The sequence below is a fragment of the Arvicola amphibius genome, chromosome X, assembly GCF_903992535.2.
Source record: "Arvicola amphibius chromosome X, mArvAmp1.2, whole genome shotgun sequence".
Taxonomy (NCBI): domain Eukaryota; kingdom Metazoa; phylum Chordata; class Mammalia; order Rodentia; family Cricetidae; genus Arvicola; species Arvicola amphibius.
In genome coordinates this window covers 131,729,270-131,755,497 of record NC_052065.1, presented here as the reverse complement: position 1 = coordinate 131,755,497, position 26,228 = coordinate 131,729,270, and the positions used below count along the sequence as shown (strand labels likewise).

At 36.7% G+C, this 26,228-nt stretch overlaps 1 protein-coding gene across 1 annotated transcript in view; it reads right to left on the bottom strand.

Moving 5' to 3' along the window:
* Window positions 1-26,228, bottom strand: part of Aff2 (AF4/FMR2 family member 2) — a 482,794-nt gene that overhangs the window by 128,753 nt on the left and 327,813 nt on the right. Inside the window, 2 exon segments of the mRNA XM_038315895.1 lie at window positions 22,072-22,105; window positions 22,393-22,429. Of these exon segments, the coding sequence (XP_038171823.1) occupies window positions 22,072-22,105; window positions 22,393-22,429 (71 nt within the window).

Sequence of the window (26,228 nt, the reverse complement as noted above, 5' to 3'; positions counted from 1 at the left end):
ATTACTAAAAATGGTTTTAACCCATATGAGTTCTTTATTAGTATTAAATTGAATTAATGTAGAATAACCACTTTGGCATAATTCCTAAGCTTACAATTATAGAAAAATGAGAATTTGTAGAAACTTAAAACACATTTTATGTAGGCTTTTTTAATATTTATTAGAATATAGCTACAAGCTGCTTCTCCAAAACTTCTACTCTTCATCACCACTCACATTAGAACTAAGTTGTAAGAAGATATCATTTTTCCCAAGATTTTCATATTCTCCGTAGACTGTTGACTTCTCATGAAGTATTTTCCAATTTTGCCATGATTGGTGTCAGTGCCAATCATCTTCTGTATTTCTGGCTCATGTTAGCATCTAGAATTTGTTGAGATGGTTTTTCTCCTTTTTAATGCCTGCTTTTTTTATTTTATAACAGACTAACATAAAAGTGCCTGTTATTCTACTGAATTGATTGCTTACTACTAATTCTGTATTGTTTTATTAAAACAAAAGCCAATGTATACCCTAGGCAAAGAATCTTACTAAGCTGACAGTTTAGACATGTGAAGACTCTTTGTTTGGCAGTACAAATAATCCTTGAAGACTTAAAGACACAAGTTTACCTACAGGACTTTCCTCTTGTCCTGGAAACAACACTGGGAGTCAGCAGGGGCAGCAGCCATAGAAATAACCCTGCCAATCCTTCCCTGCCAACAAGGGCACTAATTAATGCCAATTAAGACCCCCCTTCTCTCTCTCTCCGTTCCTTCCTTCATTCCTCCCTCCCCCTCCCCTCTATCTCTCATCTGTCCATATACATTGAACTCAAACTTCCAGCTCATTTTTTTCAAGGGCCTAAGTATCAGACAACAGTACACTTTAGTCTCTGCTAATAGAGTCTGTAAGAAGTTCTGACTATTTCTCTTCCTAGTCAGCTCCAATATTTCTGTCTACTCTAATCCACATTCATAGTTATCTTACTGTGACAGAGATGCTTTCATAAGATCTGTGGCTAAGAAAAGAGGTTGCAAAGATAAAACCACAGAGGCACGGACTTCTTGCTTATCCCATATTCTGCACTATGACTCATTTTTTTCCAAAAGTAATGTATTGTTGCTCAAATAAATGGCCTTTGTTTTGTTTCTGAAAAAAAATTCCTCATGGGGTAAAGGAAAGCATAAATGGATGCTGTTTAACTGAACCGATTCTATGTACACAGAGTGTCCACAAAGGCATTTGGTGATGCAAATGCAGGGGGCCCTGCTGTGTCTTTCTCCCTTGAGAAAGTGGCCTTTCAATCCTTGTTTGGGACAGAACAAGACCCTGGTGACTCCCAGCTTGTTTTATTCTGTGTGGCCCTAGGAGGAATTTCATTCATCCCTGAGCAGCTTTCTAATACCATGTTATCTGACAGCCCTATCCTAGTCTGTCTACTGAGGAGTACTTTGAGAGATTTGCAGAATTCATCACAGACCAGGAAGACCAGTTTAATCTGGAAAAGTATTTCTTTCATTTGGATGTTTCTCTGGATTCTAGTATGAAACTTTTGTCCTTTCACTTCAAAGTAAACAAACACAAACATTGATCTTTAGAGAGCTATCAAATTTTCCTAGAAAGCACATTATTGCCCCTATCATTTTCTTCAGTTCTCTAATAAAGTTATTTCACATTATTCAATTTGTGACCTGCTTTGTGCAGTGAAATGTCATGACTCTTCTCAAAGAGAGTTAAGAGTCCCATAAGAAGTAGAAAAAAGAAATTTAGTTAAAAGGAGTCCTGGCTGCTAGGTTGTAAACTGTTCTATTTTAAACATCTAAACTGGGCACACTTAGAATACAAGAGCCTATTTCATTAGCATTCATGTAGCTTGTCCCAAACATGTCCAGTGCTTCACTTATCATCTGATGAGAGAAAGCTTGTCAGGAAAAATCACAATTAACAGTAGCTAATGATGGCTGAATGTAATGGACTTGTTTCTATCTTGTTTTACTTTTGCTAGAAAGAATGAAACTATTACAAGAACAACTGCCATGTTGCTTGTAAAAATGTGTCCAGCCCCAATGGTAGGAAACAGAAAGCTTTAATCTGATTTACAGAACAATTATTATAATTTTATCTTTATTTGATTCTCTCCACTAGCCTGAGCTAGGAAGGAATTCTAAAACATATCTCACAGCAACAATTTGCCAAACTATGCTAAATTAATTTGCATAAGTCTATACCCGTGTTTCCAGAATATTGGATGGATACTGATGAATAAGAAATTTACTTCTTCAGTAGTACTTGCGGAATTTGGAGGATTTAACTTTTCATTGCAACACCAAGTTTCCAGAGGAAATAATGTCATCGACATTAACCACACCCTCCTAACACTCTAAGTTGTAAGTAGGAAAACAGGAATTGCAGATGCAGAGAAGTCTTTTCATCAGCAGCAGATTCAGTTATTTAGTTGAATCTCCAACAAATTAGCATTGGGTATTATTGTAAAAAGACAGAGCAGTTGCCCATTTAAAGCCAATCTACTCAACTTTGAAGTAGGCCAAGTAAAACATGAAATGTACTGATTCTTCCACTTGAATCTATTTGACTAAAGTAATAATTGTTGACCAGACAGGAAATGCTAGTGATTTGCTCCCAGTATACTGGGCCTTCACAAAGCGTACATAGTACATTTTTGAGACTTACCTTACTACTGAACCTGGTCAATTTACTTTTCTTCCTCTTGTCTTTCATGAAATCCCAGCAATAGTGGGGGAAAAAGATACAAAATTAGGAACTTCTACCCCAAGGCCATGTCCCTCGGGCTGATTTGCCAATTTATCTTATCTTACTGCAAACAAAAAGTTCCAACTTCTAAGAATATGATGTTACTTTCCTTGGTAGATGAAAAACTCTTTCTCCTGTAGCCTCTTATATGTCTAGCTTCATTGCTCGCATTGCCTCCTCTTTCCTTGTGAACGAAGAAATACACACCAAGAGGAAATTGCTCACACTGAGTGGCATTTGTCATTATAATGGCTTCAATTATATAAGCTAAGATCACATCTGTATTTTCTCTTTGGTCTGTCCTCAAAGATTGCCCATGAGTGTAGATTTGGAATACATAGTGAAGTTTTACTGCTGTTCCTTTAAGTGGCTTTGAACATGTAGCCTTTGCTACTGCCTGTATCAGTGTGAGCTTCCCAAACCTCTATGAATAGACAATTCATCTGCCATGTTTTACAGTCATGAAATACAGTTGGATGGCCATTTCTTAACCTAAGTATCCACAACACTTTAAAGACGGGTTTGCTGTGTGGACAGTGATCTCAGATAGATCAGGTGTGTAACTGTTGGCTACTTTTGTTTAGGATTTTCCACCCTAGAGGTGAAATACATGATTTACAAGACCTCAAGGTTTTATAAATGATGATTTCATCCCAGCCTTGTAGCATTTTATATTTCTATCTTTGTTATAATATGGATCATGCTTCTACTACCCAAGTTTCATAATTAAATATATCAGTTTATAGAGAAAAACTGTTTATAAAATGCATAAAATGGTGATAATTACGAATGAAAAAGATCCACATAAAAGTTAATCCAGAAATACAAATGTCAATATTTATTTTCTTCTCCAATAAACAGTAGTCATTACAGTACAGTCTAACTATAACCACTAGACAATTTCTACATATCCCCAAGATACATAATACTATTGAGTTTACATCATGAATAAGTAAATAAAAATATTATAATTAGAAAAGACATAGTCAGCTAATCAGAACTCTTTTACTCATAAATATGTTAAATGTTTTTCTATCCAATCAACTAATTATCTACTCTCAAACTTCTGACATAAATAAGACAATAAAATTGAGTTGCTTGTATATTGTATTTGTTATTGCAAAATTTGTTCAATAATAATTTTTGTGTTAATAAAATAATTAAAATGATAATCAAATGGAGTACTGTGTACACAAAATCATTTTTGCTCTAAATATGTAGATTAGATTATCAGCTATTGCCCATCCTGTCAGATTGGCTACTGTATAAATGTTCCTCACAATAGGAGATTGTCAAGAAAGTTCCGAGATGAAGGACACATTCTTGGTCTGGTTAAAAATAAGATTTGGGTGCATCAAGAGAACTACTGCAGCTCTGGATTCCTCAAACTGACAGAAGCAAGAACTCAGTAAAAAGCATAGAGACAGGAAACTGTTAGAAACGGGCTTCTGTGAGATGCCTCACAACATCTCAAAATTCTCTTCTTAGTTGTGGGTTTTTTCTTTACTTTCATGCTGTGAGAGTATGTATTCAAAAAATCCATTCTCGCAGAAGGCTGGGCAAGGCAATTGTGAGCTGGGATGGGTGGCTGCAGCATGCCAAGTGGAGAAGACATAATTTGAAGAGGGCAACCATGCGTTAAAATTTGAGAGTTGACTTCATTACTATAGTTTCAATAGTACCAGCATTCAAAATTGTCTTGAAAATTACCAGGATAATAGTACTATTATCTTTCTCAGCAGTATTTAATATAAAAACTTGCTAAGCACATCTAGCTCTAAGCACATCTAGTTCTTGATTTTAGAAAATATGGCAGCAAATGATCTCGTGAGAATGTGGAGTGAGAATGCTGCATTCTTTTCTATTGGGCCTGTTTGTCTCCCTAGCAAGGGAAGATGATCCAGAGTCAACCACCCAGAGACAATGTACAGTTGTACGTGGTGGTGGGGGTGGGGTAGAAAGAAAGAAAAAGACAAAAGGCTGTTTATGAAAGAAATCTCCTGGGGAAAATTTGGTGGGATATCAGAATACCCTCTATATTATCAGTACAAAAATGAAGATCCTTAAGTCTTGAATGCAAATTGTCTGTGATTTTGCTATTCTGCTTGAATGAAACAATTTGATTCGAAATGGATTTTCTGATCTGTGCAGCAGCTAGAGGGAAGGTGCAGTGAGGGTAACAAGATCAAAATCACAGAGCAACTGCATCTAGGTATATAGGGGAGCGAGCAAGGGCTGCACAAGCAGAGACAACGCTGAAATATCCACGCTGGTGTGGACCAAACTATTCCACAGGATTTGGGGAGGTACTCAAGGAACAAAGAATTTAATGGACAGATCAGTTTGGAAAACACTTCACATTTTGTACCCACTCCTTTTGTAGAAACACAGTGATCATTAGCGTATTAAAGGCTCCAAGAATTCCTACAATGAAAAAACTCGTTAGGTTATGTTTAAGCCACCGCTTCCCAAATATATTGTATCCAAAAATTCTTCTTTTGGAGGGAGGGAGGAAAGAAAAAAATAATATTTCAAAGTAGCCATTTCCTGGCTGAATATTTAGCAAGTATTAAACTAGGTATTTCATCTCTAAATTAATTTTGACGAGTATAGACATAACTGACTGTGGAATGAGGGTCTTTCTTTCCCTCTGATTTTACTTGCCTCAAATATTCACATCACTGGTATGGCATAAATCAGACTACATATTCAGAGCTTCCAAAGAAAGGTATTTAATATTAATAAGGGATGATTCTAAGTGCACTAGAAAACCTTCACCATTAATACATACAAGAGAGTCAATGTAATCACCTTTCTAAATAGCACCTGACAACACAAGCATAGAACCTTCATGTTTAACCACAGATACATTTTAAGAAGGTAAATTTATTTTGAGGAATTGTCTCAGATATTTCCATTTATAAAGTCTGAATTAGTTCTTTATAAATAAACCCCCCAGGATCAACCTCATGTAACCAATTGATAATTATTTTTGACAAATATTTAAATCTGGATTCCATATGGAAAAGTAAAAACCTGTTAAGTCTAGTTATAGGCATGTGGATTTTAAATGCTTAGATTTATTTTAGGGACATCAGTGTGGAAATCTTAGAAGGATAGATAATAAAAACAATCAATCTCCCAGGCTCTAAAGCTACAGCAAAACCCTGTCTCAAAAAACCAAAACAAACAAAGAAACAAACAAAATAAACAATCGATCTCAGCAGTACAAGGGTATTCCTGCCTGATTTGACTCTCTCCTCTCTCTCTGAACACATTTATTTTAAAAACAACACTAGCCACCAATTTTTTCTTTTTTCTCTTTCTTTTTTTTTTTTTTTTGTGAAAGGACAAGGCACGTCTTCTGTCTTCAAGAGGCACTTATAGTTCCTGGTCAGAGAGACAGCAAGTGATGCTGTACAACCTAGCCCTGCTGAGCGTCCAGGGGCAGTTTGTTCAATTCAAAATGATGATTCCAGGTAACCTTTGTGCCTTAGCTCCATGGATTCTTTAGAGAGTTTTTGTTTCCGAGAGATGACACTCCACCCTTCTTGTCACTGATCTGTGTATTTTTCAGCAGCTGCCATGTTCTGCACACTCAAAATTACATCCATCTCACATGGTAGTCCTGAAAACTGTTCTAATTTTCTCAGTAATTTATTGTTCGATTTTTCATCTCATAGTGTGTGTCCATGAACCAGGCAAACTTAAGAAGGGACTGAAGGATTAGGTTCCCATGAGAACAAGAACAAGACTGTATTTGATTGACTGCTGCTGAAATAGGACATTTCACTAATTATGAATGAGCATTACAGAACTACCTCTGAGGCTGCCTATGGCATCTCCATCTCTACTTGAGTTAACAAAAGCTGGTTGGCTATAAATATTTAATATTAATGATGAAGAAACTATAAGACACCTATTCTATATTTTTTATGAAAATGTGTTTGCTTTATCTTATGCAAACAAGCATCAATTCACACAATAGATTTGTTTCTGGAAAGTGCATGTAAATTGACGTTTTGAAAATTAAGCCATATTGTAAATGCATGAGATGAGCTTAGAATTTAGAGGAAACCTGTAGCAAATTATTTTCAAAGTGAAAGATTCTTTTTAAGGGTGAAAAATTACCTTTTCATATATTTGAAAATATATGCTAGGATTTTTGTGACAGCTTTGTGTCAAGTGGGAAATCATCTATACACAGCTTTTCTTTTTCTCTGACATAAAATTATGCATCATAATGATTCAATAATAAACATCATACAGTCAATCTACAGCATAATAAGTTGGGCACATGCATGTGTACTTTCTCAATTCTGTTCAAACATTTACTACAATTTATCTACTTTATTGCTTGCTTTTTATTTTACAAAGAAGTGGAATTCTACTTATAGGAAGCAATGCTTCAAAATCATTGTGTCTGTGGTCCGTTACCTCCTTGGAATCAAACCAAGAGTCTTATGCTGTATATTAAAGTTTTGGAAACTACTTAATAATTTTAAAGCAAAAGTGTTCTTAAATGTTTGCAGAGTGTGTAATAAGGCATCTCATCTAGCATCTCTCTCTCTTGTTGAACAGACATTATCAATTTTCTTCTATACTGAATTAAAAGACAATCACAATTTAGATATGATTTGAAAAGCCAGGTTACTATAGTTCAGACCTATCATTTTTAATGAGAACAATAGAAAGCTACATGCTTAAGAATAGCTATTATTCTATCGTATTTTAATTGGGCTTCTGGATTTTAACAAAAAACTACATGGAAATTTGTTTATTTACACTAGTATACTTATTCTACTTATTGTTTCAGGCTCAGAATAAAGCTGTCAGTAGTGAATGCACTGGGTGTGAAATGCAAAGTTATATGGCAGGCTGGAAAGATTTAACTGAACCTCTTTTGATTCTACTTTACCAAGTTAATTTATGCCACATTCAGAATCAAATTGCTAAGGAGATTTCATTGCTGAAAATCATTATCTTCTAAAACCACTTTAGACCTTTACTTAATATGCCACTTAGCTAAATTCCTTACTGTGTAGTTTTTCTAGCAAGAGAAGAAAAAATATCCTATTGGGTCTAAAGAAAACAAGCTAAAACACACATACACAAATATTTTTAAACAGTGTACATCTACTTTATGGCAATAGACTCTTTACTGAGTACGCAGGAATAAAGGAAATAGCACCTTGGTGGATTATTTTTCATAGTTCACTCTGCAATGTGTTTACTATGTCAGTTACAATTACATACTTATATATTTTGATATACAGTGTGTTCTACAATGTGTGTCTTTTGAGATTCCATTCTTATTTTTGAAGCCTATTTAAATGTTACTTTATCTTTCTTCCAAGCAAAAAGATAGCTTATTTCTCAGGAGACTCATAGTCAAGCCTTATAATAATTAAATGCAGAATTGGAAATGTCTTTGTAGACCAAGGAAACAGGAGAAGATATGTGAGATCAGGAAAAAAAAATATGTCCAGGCAAGGAGGGTAGACTGTTTATTTCACAGAATGAAACTTTATGTGCATTTTTATTCAGATGATTTCCCTTATGCATTCAAAGACCTAGAAATTCAGAAAATGATCTTGTTCTACTCCACTAGAAAACTGGCAACAATCTTATTATGATATTTCAAATGTAGTCATTCACAAATATATGAACCAAGCAACAAATTATGGTTTTAAAAATGTTTGCATCAATGTATTTAGAAGACAAAATGTTTTTGCCCAAATGATTATTTTTCTCCACTGTTTTCTTTTGTCCCCTCATCTTAGCTCTGAAAAGATATTGCCTTGGTCAGCGAAAATTGAGTTCAGGTGTACTGTGGATTGGAAACTGTATGGACAGGCAAGAAGGACAGGCTAAGCGAGTTCTTTCAGAATCAAACGCAGGAAAAATCATGGATTCATGAATATTGGTTATTCAAGAGTAAAGTGTTGATAATCACAATGAATACATGCCATTGAGCTGTAACTAGTTAATTTTATAATGCATATGAAATATGCAATATCGAGTCTAGCACTTAGTATGTCTTATCTTTTATTTTTTAATACAACAATGAAATAAAAGTAAAACATCACTGTAATAATGTGCATGACTACATCTAAGCATGAAAGGTTGTAAAGTATCAAGCATGAATGTATGTATTTAAGGTGATTTTCATTTAGATTATTATAAACAATAATTCAGAAAGAGCTACTCCTCTCAAAGTACTCCCCTACCACAAGTGGAAGAGAATTTCCATAGCTCTACTCCCTTAGTCACACTATTTAGTATTCTCCAAGAATATTAATTTGCTTGATATCCATTGTATATAGATGTATGTTAACTTTCTTAGTTTCTTCTTCAAAATTGCTCTTCTGAGAGTAATAAACTCTTATTATTAAGAGTAAAGAATAAACTCTAATTATTAACATGTTACAAAAGAAGAGAGGAGAAGAGAGAAGAAGAGAATGGAAAAAGAGGATGAAAAGATGAAGAGGGGAGAGAGAAGAGGGGCAAAAACAGTGGTTTCCAACTTGTGGGTTGTGGTCCCTTTGGGGGTTGAACAAACTTTTCACAGGGGTTGCCTAATACCATCAGAAACCATAGATATTTATATTTATGATTCATAATGGTAGCAAATTACAATTATGAAGTAGCAATGAAAATAATTTTATAAATTAAGGTCACCACAACGTGACCACTGGTGTCTAAAGAAACAAAAACATGATGCCATGGAACCACAGATGTACTCATAACTCATTGCAAAGGCCACCATGCCAAGATTGCTTTGGGAAAGAAATGTACAATGAAATCCTGAAAATTACCATTGTCTTAGAAGATTAAGAACACTGTATTTTTGTTTTGTTTCTCTGACTTGGAGAACAGTCATGGGATTCAAGCCTTTATGCCACCAGGGGCATCAGCGACTGCTTGTCCTTTTGAATTGAAAGTCTATCAAACTGCTTCTCTGCATTGTACTCAGATGCCTAGACACAGCAATCTGTGCTTTGACTGTAGCTGGCATTTACTTCCTAGGGTTAGTGATGCTTATCTGGGATATACCTCTATCTGGGATATCTTCTCTATCTTCACATCTTCACTGTGCATCTTGGCTTCCTGCCACCATGAATGCTGAACATCATGGTTCATTCTGAATAGCATAAATTGAGCTGAAGTTGATTTAAATTTCACAGAGAAAACAGCTTTCTTTGAACTGAAGCCAGTCTTTTTTAACACTTAAAAAAATCCACCCATAAGTAATCTTGGTCTTCCCTCTCTAGCACATACAAACACATTCTAATCAATTGACATACATGTTATTTTCATCAAGAGGCTGTCAAAGTTCACAGCAGCAGAGCACTTCTAAATTTCTTAGAGACTCTGTCAGGGTCTAATTTTCAAGGTACAGTTACCATAGTAACAACCTGGAATTTTAATCCACTAGTTAAGAGCAAGTAAGGTCACTTTGTAGGTCCTTTTCAATCTCAGAAATAAAAAGCACCATGAAAAACAATGAAGACAAAAGCAGGCCCAACCCCAAATTCCATTTGTATGACCATGAACTTTTATGAAGCATGTGATTTTTTTTAAGTTTTCAGATTATTCTGTAAGTACTTGAAGAATCATTACATTAACCATGTCCCAATGAATCATTATTTAAATATTAAGAAACCTATAAGAAACTGGGAAAATATAACTGGGGTGTGGCACTTGTCATTATAGATTTAAATCTGTTGTTCTCTGACAGCATTGCCAGCTTATCCCTTGATTCCAAGCATATTGACACAACATTTGTGAGACATGATGCTAAACAGCAAAAAGAGTATTAAGCTATAAACCTAAATGCTTGGGACTGAGCAACTGCCAATACTAGTAGCTGTCTGAACTTGGAAACCTCATTGAACCTCGCTGAATATGACTCTCATTTCCAACAGGAGAAGGACCTTGGGAATGGTTGCCTTTAAAGCCTGTGCATAGGCTCATCTGAAGACAACACAGTCCACCAAAGAGTCTGAGAATGAAGAGACAAATGCTAAGAAAAGCACTCAGTTAATTCACCAGGGTATAGAACAGAGTACTTCAGAGAGCTGCAATTTGAGTAACTCTCACAAGTAGAGATCATAGCACTTAGCCTGGAGAATTTAGTAAAGTCCAATTGTAACAATTACAATTATTGCATAATGCTAAACAAAAGAAGTTAGTCAATTTATAACTTTATATCTGTAATTTGTTTGAGTTCTAAATTCAAGAATCTTAGAGAAAATTTCACTTCCCTTCAGAACTATTTCTGAGATTTTTCAGCAAGTCATTTAATTTCTTTTTGATTAATTTCTGTGATTTTTCAGCAAGTCATTTACTTTCTTTGAGATGAAATTTCCTTCTCCATATAATTGGTTAAATCATATCTACTTCTCAGGGCATCATGAGAATGCAATGTGATTAAATATGTGAACCTGTTCAATGGATTGGTACAAAGAGCACCAGACAGACCTAGCTAATACAACACATGAGTAGCTGCACTGATTGTGCAGACATGCATGTCTGTTTGGACATATCAGAGACTTGGAAAGACAATCATGGGAGTGATACTTATATGATTCTAACAATATCTCTTAAGGTTGTGGTTAAGAAGAAATAACCTATGCTTGTAAACTGTTTGTCACAGTGCATGGAATTATAGCTTACTGGAAGTTAGCTATAATTGTCCAAGCCCATTGGTGATATACAGTTCATTTTCATTATTTTTATATTATATGATCTATGAAAATTACTTCCATGGAATTTATAATGATCTTTCCAATATTCAGTAGCTTAGATAATTTCTAGATGTTGTAAACATAAAATACCTTTAAAAAGACTGTTTTCTTTTAAAAACCTAGGAATACTTCATGTAATTACAATATTCAAATATTTACTTTGGAATTTTTCAAGAGTAGGTAACATTTTGCCGAATCAAGTGAGTTTAAATGGGACTAGCAGAATTATAAACCACTAAATCATTACCTTCCACCCCTTCTACTCATCTTTCCTTCTAACATCACACCTTGGTCCCTCCATTAAGGACATAGCAGTGTAATAAAGTGTTATTCTTGCAAGTTCTAGATGTAGATATTCCACAGGGGAGCAAATACAATCATACTTTATTCCCTCCAAGCCTCTTGGCAGCATCTTTGGGGAATGTCAGTCAGATAGCTTTGAGACTTTTTGTTCTTTTTGTGCATATTGTTAATAGAAATGGACAAACCACAAAGAAAGGAATTTGTCTAATTTTTCAATTGATTTCCACTTGTAATTGTCTGTGCATCTGTGGTACTCTACCAACATTGTCCCCCATTTGTCAATAAAATTCAAAGGCTTTTAACAGCTCTGAAAATATGTCAAGAGCAGAGCCTTTAAAGCATGACATTCCCAATAATGTCAATGTAGCAAAGGTTCTGCCTGGTTATGAGATGCTCGATAGAATGGAAAAGCATAACAAATAGGTTAAAAGTAGTGACCATAGTTCTTGTCATCTAGTCTGATCTCAGTTGGGTTTTTGTTTGGTTGGAAGGGAGACCCCAGCACTCTGACACCCCTATATCCATGGAATCTGGGATGTTTGGTTGGAAATGAGACCCCAGCCCCCTGACACCCTATATCCAAGGAGTCTGGGATGTCTGGATGGAAGCATCGCCCCATGCCCATAGGAAGTAGCCAAACTTGAGCCAACACCTCTATATCCAAGCAGTCTGGGATGTTTGGTTGAAAGAGTAACTCAAGCCCCTGGCATCCATTTCAAGCCCGCTCCCCTGGGAGTTGCCTGGGAGTTCCCACCTCTGGGAAAGCCCACCAAGCGGTGACACCCCCTCCTCCCAGAAAATGAACATGTAGTTTCCAGGTTTCGCGTGGTCTCCCCTTCTGTCTCTTTTCCTAGCCATGGTTTCCCGGTGCCACCCGGGAGTAAGGTAATCTATTAAACATGGGTGTCTTTTATTTGGTCTAACTTGGTCTTATTGGACTTATTTGCATCGGCAGAGAGGCTCGTTCTAAGAAATATTCCTATGTGGGGCTCTGTCATTTTCTCCATCCAATGCCAGGTGAAGGTTCTATGGTGATATGCAAGATATTCATGAGTATGACAATAGGATCTGGACCTTTCTGGCACCCTCTCCTCAGCTGCCCAAGGAACTAGCTGGGGCGTCTTCCTGGACACCTGGGAACCCCTCTAGAGTCAAGTCTCTGCCAACCCTAGAATGGCTCCCTTAACTAAGATATATAATTCCTTGTTCCCATATCCACCCTTCCTATATCCCAACCATCCTATTCCCCCAAGCTCTTCCCATCCTCCCACTTCACACTTTTCTCTCCCCATCCCCCCATCCCCCCATCCCAACCCACCCCCATATTCCCATTTTTTGTCCGGCAATCTTGTCTACTTCCAATATCCAGGAGGATAACTATATGTTTTTCTTTGGGTTCACCTTCTTATATAGCTTCTCTAGGATTTTTTATGAATTATAGGCTCGATGTCCTTTATTTATGGCTAGAAACCAATTATGAGTGAGTACATCCCATGTTCATCTTTTTGGGCCTGGGTTACCTCACTCAGGATGGTGTTTTCTATTTCCATCCATTTGCATGCAAAATTCAATATGTCATTGTTTTTTACCGCCGAGTAGTACTTTAGTATGTATATATTCCACACTTTCTTCATCCATTCTTCCACTGAAGGGCATCTAGGTTGTTTCCAGGTTCTGGCTATTACAAATAATGCTGCTATAAACATAGTTGAACAAATGCTTTTGTAATATGATTGGGCATCTCTTGGGTAAATTCCCAATAGTGGGATTGCTGGGTCCTGGGGTAGGTTGATCCCAAATTTCCTGAGAAACCTCCAACACTGCTTTCCAAAGCAGTTGCACAAGTTTGCATTCCCACCAGCAATGGATGAGTGTACCCCTTACTCCACATCCTCTCCAGCAAAGGCTATCATTGGTGTTTTTGATTTTAGCCATTCTGACAGGTGTAAGATGGTATCTCAGCGTTGTTTTGATTTGCATTTCCCTGATTGCTAAGGAGGTTGAGTATGCCCTTAAGTGTCTTTTGGCCATTCGAACTTCTTCTGTTGAGAATTCTCTGTTCAGTTCAGTGCCCCATTTTTTAATTGGGTTCATTAGCATTTTAAAGTCTAGTCTCTTGAGTTCCTTATATATTTTGGAGATCAGGCACCAAGTCCAATCGGAATGGGACTGATGGAACAGGGGACCAAACCGGACTCTCTGAATGTGGCTGATGGTGGAGGAGGACTGAGAAACCAAGGACAATGGCAATGAACATGAACTCTACAGCATGGATGGGCTCACTGAGAGCCTTGTCAGTTTGGTTGCTCACCTTCCTGGACTTAGGGGGAGCTGGGAGGACCTTGGACTAAACATAGTGAAGGGAACCCTGATGGTTCTTTGTCTTTGAAGAGGGGTGGAGTGGGGGTATGGGTGGAAGGGAGTGGAGGGAAGGGGGAGGAGAAGGGGAGGAGATGGAAATCTTGAATAAAAAAATGAGAAAAAAAGATGAAAGGGGATTAAAGAACGCATTGTCAAGACTTCTTTTAGGAAGAATAAATCTATATCTTGAGACAATGAAAAAAAAAAGAAATATTCCTAACAGTTTTCTCTCTTTTTTTTTAATTTCTAGGAATGATCTATGTGGAATGTCTACTCTGCTGACATATTTTCTACACTTGGGACTGGAAGACTTATCAGGATTTTATACAAATTCTGGATTTGTAGTCATCTGGGAAATCTGGAAACAAGACAGCATATTCTAAAGGTCAAACCTTGTTTTCACTTCTAGTCCGGACTACTCCTTAGGTAGGAGAATTTGAGCAGGTATCTTACCTTCCTTATGTCTGGTCTCTTCCTACCTGTTTTTTTTTTTTTTTTTTTTTTTTTTTTTTTTTTTTAACAAAACTGCTCTTATTGCTCACAGAAGGCTAATAGAGTGAATGGAAGTGCTTTAAAAGTTTGTGTGCACAAAGCATCTCTGATGGCAGTATTTACAAACTAGTAAGTGAAGAAGAATACACATGTGTCCACATTCATCTTATTAGATCAGACAGCATTAGACGGCCCTCAAACTCTGGAATACAGAATGTGTGTGCATGTGTGTGTTATCATGGCACCCTATTTAATTATGCTACTGAAATTATTTTAATTTTTTCTGTTATTAATTCTATGCACTCTAACAGTATTATTTATTTCAGTGCTAGTTACAGTTCTAAAACACTGATGGAAACTCTGAAATGTGTCACTGTGGTTAATAAAAGAAGGGAGTATTTTTAGTTTACCATCTATCATCAAATAGGTTGCTAGGCATGAAGGAGAGGTTTAAATGTCTCTTAAAAGTAGGACTGTGTACTAGTTCTATCTTTGCTTTGTTTTAGTATGAAAATGGAGTTTTCCAGAGAGAAATGTTTGCATCACATGCCATAACAACCTATCTTAGATTTTTTTCATGATGATGTAAGTCTGTTGAGGGCATAGATCCTCCCGCCTCACTGTAGGGGACATTTTTACAGTCTTAGTGATGTAATCTGTCTTCAGTCTCTGAGATGAAGAAGGATTTGCTTCCAGAGCTTCTACATTGCCATGTGTAGCATATGCAATACATGGAAGACTGAGTTTAGCAATACTACGTAGATGCCTGATTTTAACTAAATTGATGCCTACCATATAGGTCTGCATTGAGATTAAGCCCAATTCTTAATTAATATTATACCTGACTTCAAATGCTACTTCCAAAGTACCCAAAGTTAGGCCCTAATGTAAAAAGATCACGTGCTCTGCAGTCAGTCCCAGCTTCAGCTTCGACCTTTGCAAGACTAGTGCTTTGGGTATCTTACTCAGTGACTCTGAGCTTTGGCTTTTGCTTTTGTAATAATAAGCAACAGCATAGGCTGGTTGTACATAGAAAGAGTGACTGGGAAGGCCTGGTACATATAAGATACTCCATAAGAATTAATTAATTGAGCCGGGAGGTGGTGGCACACGCCTTTAATCCCAGCATTCGGGAGGCAGAGGCAGGAGGATCTCTGAGTTCGAGGCCAGCCTGGTCTACAAGAGCTAGTTCCAGGACAGGCTCTAGAAACTACAGGGAAACCCTGTCTCGAAAAACCAAAAAAAAAAAAAAAGAATGAATTAGTTGAGTTACTGATTTCTAATTTTACTGAGACTGTGAGCTCCTTGAGAGAAAGATGGGCAGTATTTACCCTGAGCTACAGTGTCTGACCCAGTGATTTACACATAGTAGGTACTGAACGCATATTTGTTAAGAGAAATGAAAATCTTAATGGATGGATGAATCAATCAATTAATTTAAATATGGATGCAAATCAAATAGAAGATGTACCCAATTTTTCCCAAAGAGAGAGGGGGGAAACTTTTTAATTTAATTGTATAGGTGCCTTAAAATCCATCTAAAATGTTTGACTGCTAAGAGTTTGGGACCTATGAGCCACAGCACAAAAATCAGCCGGGTGGTGGTGGTGCTCGCTTTTAATCCCAGCACTTGGGAGGCAGAGGCAGGCGGATCTCTGTGAGTTCGAGGCCAGCCTGGTCTACAAGAGCTAGTTCCAGGACAGGCTCTAAAAAAGCTGCAGAGAAACCCTGTCTCGAAAAAGCAAAAAAGAAAAAAAGAAAAAAATCAAACATGATTTTTAACTACATTAGGTAAGTAAAAAGATGTGTGATGGTGAATGTAGAAAGCTCCAACTCCTCTTAAAGGAGCCCCAGGTCTCAGTTCTGGCACCATCAAACTACAACAGCTTCAGCATGCTTGATATGATCCTTGCAAATGCTGATATTGCTTGTTGAAACATTAGCCAATATACAGCCCTCAATATAAAATCTTCTTGATGTCTGATTACTCTTCTTAAGGACCTCATGCTGCTTCATTTCAAACTGTGAATTACCTTTAATTCACAGCTTGAACAGACTGCCAAATTTTGTTTTCTCTGCTCCCAGGTGGCTGTCCTGATGTAGTGGAGAACATCCAAAAATATATTAAGTCCTTTGGAAAAGTTGGCAGGATGTGAGACATGGGGCATACAAGACAGGTTAAAAGCAAGTGTTGGCAGGATTTTTTAGTTCAAAAAATCAGAATGACTGTAACTACTGAAAGTTACTACAGTTACCAGATTTTTCAGGAAATTAAGTTGTTGGGTTCACTCAAAGTGATCATTAACATTTCTAAATTTCAAGTATCATATCCTCTATTTTGATTAAGGATTAATCTGATGAAGAAACTACTTTTCTGCTACATCACATAGCCATTTTGCTACCAAATTGCACCCAAGAAGCATACCAAACAATCTATTTACAAAAACATATCTGAAATTGCTAGAGAATGTGGGTCATTGTTGTGCAATAAAGCAGAGCAGTTCATAAATCTCAAATAAAATTCTCAAAGGAAACATTTTCCATGATGGAAGTTTTGGCAGAAAGATGGCCATGCCTATAATGAATGTGTGGAATTTTTGTTGTTAAATTGGTGAAAATTCATCTAAAAATAATGCTTTCTTTCTATTGATTATTGCATTCTGAAAAACACATTCCCATAAGCTTCCTGTTCTCCATGGTAATAAATTACTCCTAAATTTAGAGACAATTTAGAGATGATGATAGTTGAGTTAAATAAGGCAAATTTTACCAGTTTTGTGTTATACAAAGCAGAGAGGTATAATTTCTTGTGGGGCTCATCCCTACCAACCAGCTCTACAAATCAAGGTTTGTATCAGGATACAAAAAGACTAATATCCTCTCTCTCTCCTCTTTCAGCATCTTCCTTTCCTTTATTTCTCTTATTTTTCTTTTTGACAGAGTCTCATTTGACCCAGGCTGGCCTTAAACCTCAAACACTTGATCCTCTTGTATTCATGCCCCAAGTGCTGGGATTATAGGCATGTACCAACAAGCCTGGACAAAAGGTCACATTTGTAGTATCTAATTCCTGAACCCCATCAGAGTGCATATAAAAGAATAGCTTTGTAGGAAATGAGGAATATTTAAACACACAAGGCTCTTAGTCTGCATTGAAATAATTTTAACTGAAGAAGAGTTACTTGAATAGTCCTTTGTAGCCAAACTGTCATGTTAAGATAGAGGTGCATGGATAATTTATTTCCCAAGTGGACGGCATAAGCTTTAGGGATAGACTGTATTTATTATAGCTTCAGGATGACTGATAAGATCATCAGGACAGGTGTTCTCAAAAGCACAGTGGTCATTATTTGAGGTTTCTGCCCTTCAAGTAAGAACATAGCTTCCTTTCCTACTACCTAGAATTTCATGCATGCATTTGTTCATGTAACAAACATGTTAACTACACATATGGAAACTGTTGCTGGACACAGTAAGTCTGACTTCAAATAGCCTATCATCATTTTTCTGAATTTATGATTGTTTTTAAACACATAGCCAACACTATAAGTAGAGGTATTGGTTTTATGGTAGGAAAAAAAAGCATCATGATTACATCTGACTTTATATTAGGGCTTGTATGGAAACTATCCAGACACTCTCAATAGTATGCCTTAAGACACAGAGTTGCTTAGATAAGAGGGGTTCCGGATGGTTTCCAATTGAACAGAGTCCAAATGCTAATAACCAAGTTTGACAAAGAAACTTAATATCTAGAGTTGCCATCTTCTCAACAGTGCTCACAAAACAGCTATGTTCAAAGGCTAACTGAATGAACACTTTTGGGTTCATGGAAGTTATCTAGAATTCTTCTCGGGGTAACTAAATACATATCATCTGTTGTTGTTTATAAATGCCTCACCAAACCTAAATATAAAGAGGCAAATAAGAATGCTGTAGTGGCAAGTACTTGATGATTATATTATGATCAGTTTGATGAAGCCATGCAAAAAAAAAATTCAAGCCGGGCGGTGGTGGCACACGCCTTTAATCCCAGCACTTGGGAGGCAGAGGCAGGCGGATCTCTGTGAGTTCGAGACCAGCCTGGTCTACAAGAGCTAGTTCCAGGACAGGCTCCAAAGCCATAGAGAAACCCTGTCTCGAAAAACCAAAAAAAAAAAAAAAAAAAAAAAAATTCAAGTTTTGTTTTCTCTATTGGCCCTTAATGGGTTTCTTGAGAGTCAATGAAGTAGTATATCTGGTGTATTTATTACAAGCCTGAATCTAGTAAGTGATAGATACAGAATGGATATGGTATTTGTACTCAAATATACAACTCTGTATTTCTGAGAAAAATAACTTGACCTTCTAACACTCAAGCTTTTCCCTGTTTGAGGAACACAAGCCATTTATGAAGGAGATTAGAAACTCTTGTATTAAAGAGATTTGAGTAAGGACATTTTAGCAATTACAATAACAGACTCACAGAGGCTGAGGACTGGCAGTAGGGGTAGCTAACAGCTGAGACTTCAATCCTCTAGAAAGTATTAAGAATTAAAGTTAAACACACTTTTATGTTGTTTAATTACTAAAGAGTATGCTTGCATTTGGGATCTAACAAGCTTTTGTGGGGGTATTCAAATTTGTATACACATTTACTCATTAAGTTGCTTAATTTCATTTAAGGGACTCTATTTACCTTCAAGTAAAGATAAATTATACTGTGTCTTAACCTTACATATTTTACATCCAATGTTTTCCCTCAAATTTCATGACTGCGGTAGTAGCAGAGGCTTCTAAATTCACCCAGTCAGATTTTCTTTATTTATCATGAGCTGATAGAAGTAGAGCAAATGAATGGGAAAATACCTACTTCTCTAGAAGGCCAGTTAAGTGCTGAAGCTTTCCCATATAAAGAGCAGCAAATGTCAAGTACAAATTTGGAGTCTGGATAGTCACAAGCCAAAACTCAGAGCCACTGAGGTATGTGATCACAGGCTTGGTGCCCATAGGTGCAATTCTTATAAACAATTCACACTTGAATGGAAGATCTACATCTTGTCAAGCAGGGAAAGCAAACCAAGCTGAGCAAAATGAATAGATGATCTCAGTAATTAAGGGATTCTGTTTTCCAAGGCTCTAATCTCTCTCCACTGTACTTAGCAGTAGGTGGTGGGCCTTAGACATTTGCTGGCCATGAGTAAGCATATCTTCAAGCCTGCCTGCCTTGCGAGTTATTTCTTACCGAGTTCCAAATATTGGCAGTTGCTCTACACTCAGAATGTTCTTAATCACCTTCAGGATTACCCTGCCAATGGCAAAATGCTAGAAGTTGGCTTAAAAATATACTGCAATAAAATATGAAAAATAATAACAATGACTGTACTGATAAGAATTTGAAAGCTAAAATAAAAATAGTTTTATTACAACTGTGACCTTCCTTGTTTTAAATCCATATCTTGCCAAAAGAATGGAAGTATTCTAATTACAGTGTGATGGACAATACTTGGAAGAGGTTCATTCATAAAATGGACTTAGTACCCTAAAGTCTTCCTCATTATTTTTACAGAGAATTTTAGTCTCACCATCTATACTATACCCTATGCAGTAAAATGCTGTTCTCAGAAATGCAGCCTCCAATCCTAAGCAACTCTTGGTTATTTTCCCTGTGTTAGGTTTAGACTAGTGAAACATTTTAATATATCACATATTTTATAAGTAACATATTTCACAATGGAATTCTAATGTACATCTTTTAGGAGTAAGTTTCTTTTGCCATTAAAATACAAGTTTATACTATTCCTTGTTTGCAAGCCTACATTGACTCCTCAAATGTGTTCTTTTGTATCTTCTTACTTTTAGTAGGAAAATGATAATATAGGAGTGCCAATATGGAAGTCAGATCTAAGGTTCATTCATTCTGAAGAAAAAGAGCAGTTCATGTGATTAATGGAAAAGATAAAATGTTCAATATCAGAGATGATTTTGATTTGTGTATTACCATTAATGTGGCCATCACATCAAAAACATGGCTTTATTATTCCTCTTCCTTGTTTTGTCTTGTGCTTTAAAATCAAGGACTCTTGGTTGTTAAAGTTGAGGTTTTAATTACAAGGTACAGGTCACTTCCAAAAACAAAACAAGACAAAACAAGAAGAACAGGTGATCAGGTTAGTGCTTTGAGATTAAATTACTACACTGAATGAGAATATGGAATGGAAACACCATTGACTATGCTGGTGTCTCAGTGTATTTGAAGTCATTCCTAGCTGTTTTATGCAATTATTCATGATCTTCCAAAAGGTAAGCAATTCCCTTCAAGTGTGTCATTAAGCCACTTGTGTGTCATAAATTATTTCATTTTCAAAAATTTCAAGTACATACTATTATTTCCATTTTCTATTATTAGGAAAGAAAGAAGTTATAATAGAAATACTCCATTGATAAGTTCTTGGGAAAATGGATGTTTTAAAAAATCTATATTAGTTAACCTGAGGAAATTGATCTTTATAAAGCCCTCCTTTTGTTGATATTAAAAAATGTAGATAGTTGCAGGACTCTGACTTTTAAACTTTGATCTGGTTCAATACCATCTTTTTCTCATCTTTCTGATTGTCCTTGTTTGGCTGTAATACACAGATGACAGATGATCTGCAATCAGTGGGGTATTGGACTAACTGGCTATATCAAGCCAAATGATTTTTCACATCCATTCTTTGCCCTTAGGAGCTCCAACTGGCTGTTGCTTAGCTATAGTTACATGAAGCTCAATGCCTCATCAAAATGGGGGAAAGTAATATCCAGATTTTTTTCACTGGAGTCACAGTTGTTTTTAGGTATTGGCCCTAAGTGTGTCTATATCATTAGAGAGCTGGTTACTAACCACATTCAGTTTTACTCTTTGTGCTGATCACAGGTACTTTAGTTCAAATGATTCTATCTACTCAAAATATATATTTCTTTTCCTTACTTGGAAATGACAGAACTAAGGGTGGGACTTCAGAGAGAGAATTCTGTCATGAAGGTGAGCCTTCATGAATGGAATTTGTGTCTTTACAAGAGACACTTCAGAGAGACCTCTTTCCACTTCTACCACATGAGCTTATAGTGAGAATATAGCTATCTCAGCAGATACCCTTTCTATTGGTGACTTTACCTCTGACTTCCTAGACTCTACAATGTTTAGAAATTTATGTCTCCTATTGATAAACTTCTCAGCTTATGATATATATGTTATGGTAGCTGAAACATACTAAGCTAATGAGAATTTGATTAACCCCCACTAACTTGAAATTGAGAGTAAAGTTCATAGTCTCAAAGAAGAAACCACAAGGGAGAGGTTGCTCAGTATCCTGGTGCTGATTCCATGCCACAATGCCCTAAAAAGGCTTGCTTTGGGAGGCCAAATACTCACGACTTCAATGATACTGACTTTGTAGAAGCTCTGCTGGTCGGGTCACTCCACTCTGAATAGAAAGAACACAAACAATTACTGTTCATGTTTCTCTTGTAAGTGAGTATTCAGAATTAAATTACTTTCTAAACGTGCAGCCCTCCCAGATAATTTTGCAGTCGTCTGCCATAATAATAGATGAAAAAGAGAAACTAGAATGGTAAATCACCAGGTAACCTTTCATTATTATCATGTTTTCATACTATAATGACATTAAGTAGAAAAGAGGAAAAATAAGGGAACTAAGAATATGGGTGACTAGCATAAGGAGTTGAAAAAACAAAAATAAAAACCACTTACTTTGTAAGGTAAATCCTGGAGTCAGATGCTGAGATTCCTATAAGAAAAAAATATATATAATACAGACATTACTAAAATGATATGAGTGTGAGGAGAGTTGCCTGTTATTGCTGAGGATACACTCTTATTAATGTTTGCAAATAAGAAATCACTGTTAACAACCAACTGTATTAGTTAAACTTCTGTATGTAGTTATATTTGTACCTACTAACCAAGGCTGCTGCCACAAGATAAAAAAATGTCACCTAATTTATATTAAAAATAAGGATCATGTCTATTTGAACATGTGTCCCACATGAGAAGAAATGATCCATATGTATAAATTTTAAGTTGAGAATTTATTACTTAGCTAGGCAATGATGCCTCTAAAAAAGTTAAATGTAGCTGTCCCCTTCCCAGCTTGCACCCAGAACCCCCCCCCCCGCTTCATCCTCCCGTCTTTGGAGCCACAAAATCCCACAGCCCAGCCTGTTTGGGCGCCTGGACCTGGAATTGAGTGCACCCAGGTCATTGGGAGGTCCCCTGCTTCATTAGCCTGCCTGCAGCAAGGTAGGCCCTTTGTCACCAAGCTGCTTGGCCAGCAAGGAAACCTGACTGTCTACCAGAAGATCCATCATTCATTGGGGTGAGTGAATTGAATTCATTGGGGTGAATTGAACTTCTAAAAGAAGACCCAAAGGGGATTATTCAGAGGAAGAAATGGGCAGGCGCCAATGCAAGAATTCCTCCAACAATTTGAAAAACAACATGAAAGCACCAGAACCCAGTGAACTTATAACAGGAGGACTTGAACACACTAATCAAGAAGAAGTAGAAAAAATTGACTTTATGAAAGTAATAGAGTCCCTTAAACAGGAGGTGAAAAACTCCCTTAAGGAAATGGATGAGAAGAATAACAAAAAGTTTGAAGAATTGAATAAATCAGCTCTCGGACAAAGGCCTACTGCTTGGCCTGCAAGGGGACCTCACAGTCTGCAGAAGGATCCATCATTCTTTGGGGAAGAGATGGGCAGGCGCCAATGCAGGAGCTCCTCCAACAACATGAAAGGCAACATGACATCACCACAAGCCAGACATCCCGAAACAACAAGAATTGAACACCCTACCCCAGAAGATATAGAAGAAACCGACATTAAACAGTACTTTATAAAAATAATAGAGGACCTTAAACAGGAGGTAAAAAACTGCCATAAAGAAATGGAGATGACAAACAAAAAGGTAGACGAAATAAATAAATCTCTCAAAGATACCCAAGAAAAACAAGAAAAACAAGAAAAAGCAATCAAACAGGTAAGGGAAACAGTACAAGACCTGATAAATGAAATGGAGGTATTGAAGAAAACACAATCTGAGGGACGACTGGAAATGGAAACTCTGAGTAAACGAACAGAAACTTCAGAGACAAGTATTTCCAACCGAATACAAGAGATGGAAGAAAGAATCTCGGACTCTGAAGATACTATAGAAGAAATAAACTCACAGATTAAAGAACTAAACAAATCTAACAAATTCTTAACACAAAACATTCAGGAAATCTGGGACACCATGAAAAGACCAAACCTAAGAATAATTGGGGTAGAAGAAGGAGAAGAATTACAACTCAAAGGCCCAGAAAACATATTCAACAAAATTATAGAAGAAAACTTCCCCAACCTAAAGAAGGATGTTCCTATGAAGGTACAAGAAGCCTACAGAACACCAAATAGACTGGATCAAAAGAAAGCATCCCCACGCCATATAATAATCAAAACACAAAACATACAGAATAAAGAACAGATATTAAGAGCTGCAAAGGAAAAAGGTCAAGTAACATATAAAGGGAAACCTATCAGAATTACACCTGATTTCTCAATGGAAACCATGAAAGCCAGAAGAGCTTGGATAGATGTGCTACAGACACTTAGGGAACATGGATGCAAGCCAGGACTATTATACCCAGCAAAGCTTGCATTCACCATTGATGGAGAAAACAAGATATTCCAGGACAAAAACAGATTTAAACAATACGCAGCCACAAATCCAGCCTTGCAGAAAGTAATAGAAGGAAAATCACAAACCAAGGAGTCCAACAACGCCGACAATAACTCAGGCATCTAGCGACCCTTCACCAGCACAACTAGAAGAAGGGAAACACACAAACTCTACTACTAAAAATGACTGAAGTTAACAACCACTGGTCATTAATATCACTTAATATCAATGGACTCAATTCACCTATAAAAAGGCACAGGCTAAGAGACTGGATACGAAAACAGAATCCAACATTTTGCTGTTTACAAGAAACACACCTCAACCACAAAGACAGGCACCTACTCAGAGTAAAGGGTTGGGAAAAGGTTTATCAAGCAAATGGCCCTAAGAAACAAGCGGGTGTGGCCATACTAATTTCCAACAAAGTTGACTTCAAACTAAAATCAATCAGAAGAGATGGAAAGGGACACTTTATACTCATAACAGGAAAAATCCTTCAGAATGAAGTCTCAATCCTGAATATCTATGCCCCTAATATAAAAGCTCCCACTTATGTAAAAGAAACACTTCTAGAACTCAAGGCAGCCATCAAACCACACACACTAATAGTTGGAGACTTCAACACTCCTCTCTCACCAATGGACAGGTCAATCAGACAGAAACCTAACAGAGAATTGAAAGACTTAATGGAAGTAATGAACCAAATGGACTTAACAGACATCTATAGAACATTCCACCCAAATAGGAAAGAATATACCTTCTTCTCTGCGGCTCATGGAACCTTTTCGAAAATTGACCATATACTTGGTAACAAAGCAAACTTCCACAGTTACAAAAAAATATTAGTAACCACCTGCATCTTATCGGATCACCATGGATTAAAATTAGAATTCAACAACAATGCTACCCCCAGAAGGCCCACAAACTCATGGAAACTGAACAGTCAACTACTGACCCACACCTGGGTCAAGGAAGAAATAAAGAAAGAAATTAAAGTCTTTCTTGAATTTAATGAAAACAAAGACACAACATACTCAAACCTATGGGACACAATGAAAGCAGTGCTAAGAGGAAAGTTCATAGCACTAAGTGCCCACTTAAAGAAAACGGAGAAAGCAATCATTGGTGACTTAACAGCACACCTGAAAGCTCTGGAAAAAAAAGAAGCAGACTCACCTAGGAGAAGTAGAAGACTGGAAATAATCAAACTGAGGGCAGAAATCAACAAAATAGAAACACAGAAAACAATCCAAAGAATCAATGAAACAAGAAGCTGGTTCTTGGAGAAAATCAACAAGATTGACAAACCCTTAGCCAATCTAATCAAACGGCAGAGGGAGAACACGCAAATTAACAAGATCAGAAATGAAAAGGGGGACATAACCACAGACACAGAGGAAATTCAGAAAATCATTAGATCTTACTACAAAAGCCTGTATGCCACAAAATTGGAAAATGTAAAAGAAATGGACAGTTTTTTAGATAAATACCATATACCAAAGTTAAACCAGGACCAGGTAAATGCTCTAAATCGTCCTGTTAGTCGCGAAGAATTAGAAACTGTTATCAGAAACCTCCCTACCAAAAAGAGCCCAGGACCAGATGGTTTCAATGCGGAATTCTACCAGAACTTCCAAGAAGACCTAATACCTATACTCCTTAAGGTATTTCATAATATAGAAACACAAGAGTCACTGCCAAATTCCTTCTATGAAGCTACAGTTACCCTGATACCTAAACCACACAAAGACTCAACCAAGAAAGAGAATTACAGGCCAATCTCACTCATGAACATGGATGCAAAAATTCTCAATAAAATACTGGCAAACCGAATCCAAGAACACATTAGAAAAATTATCCATTAC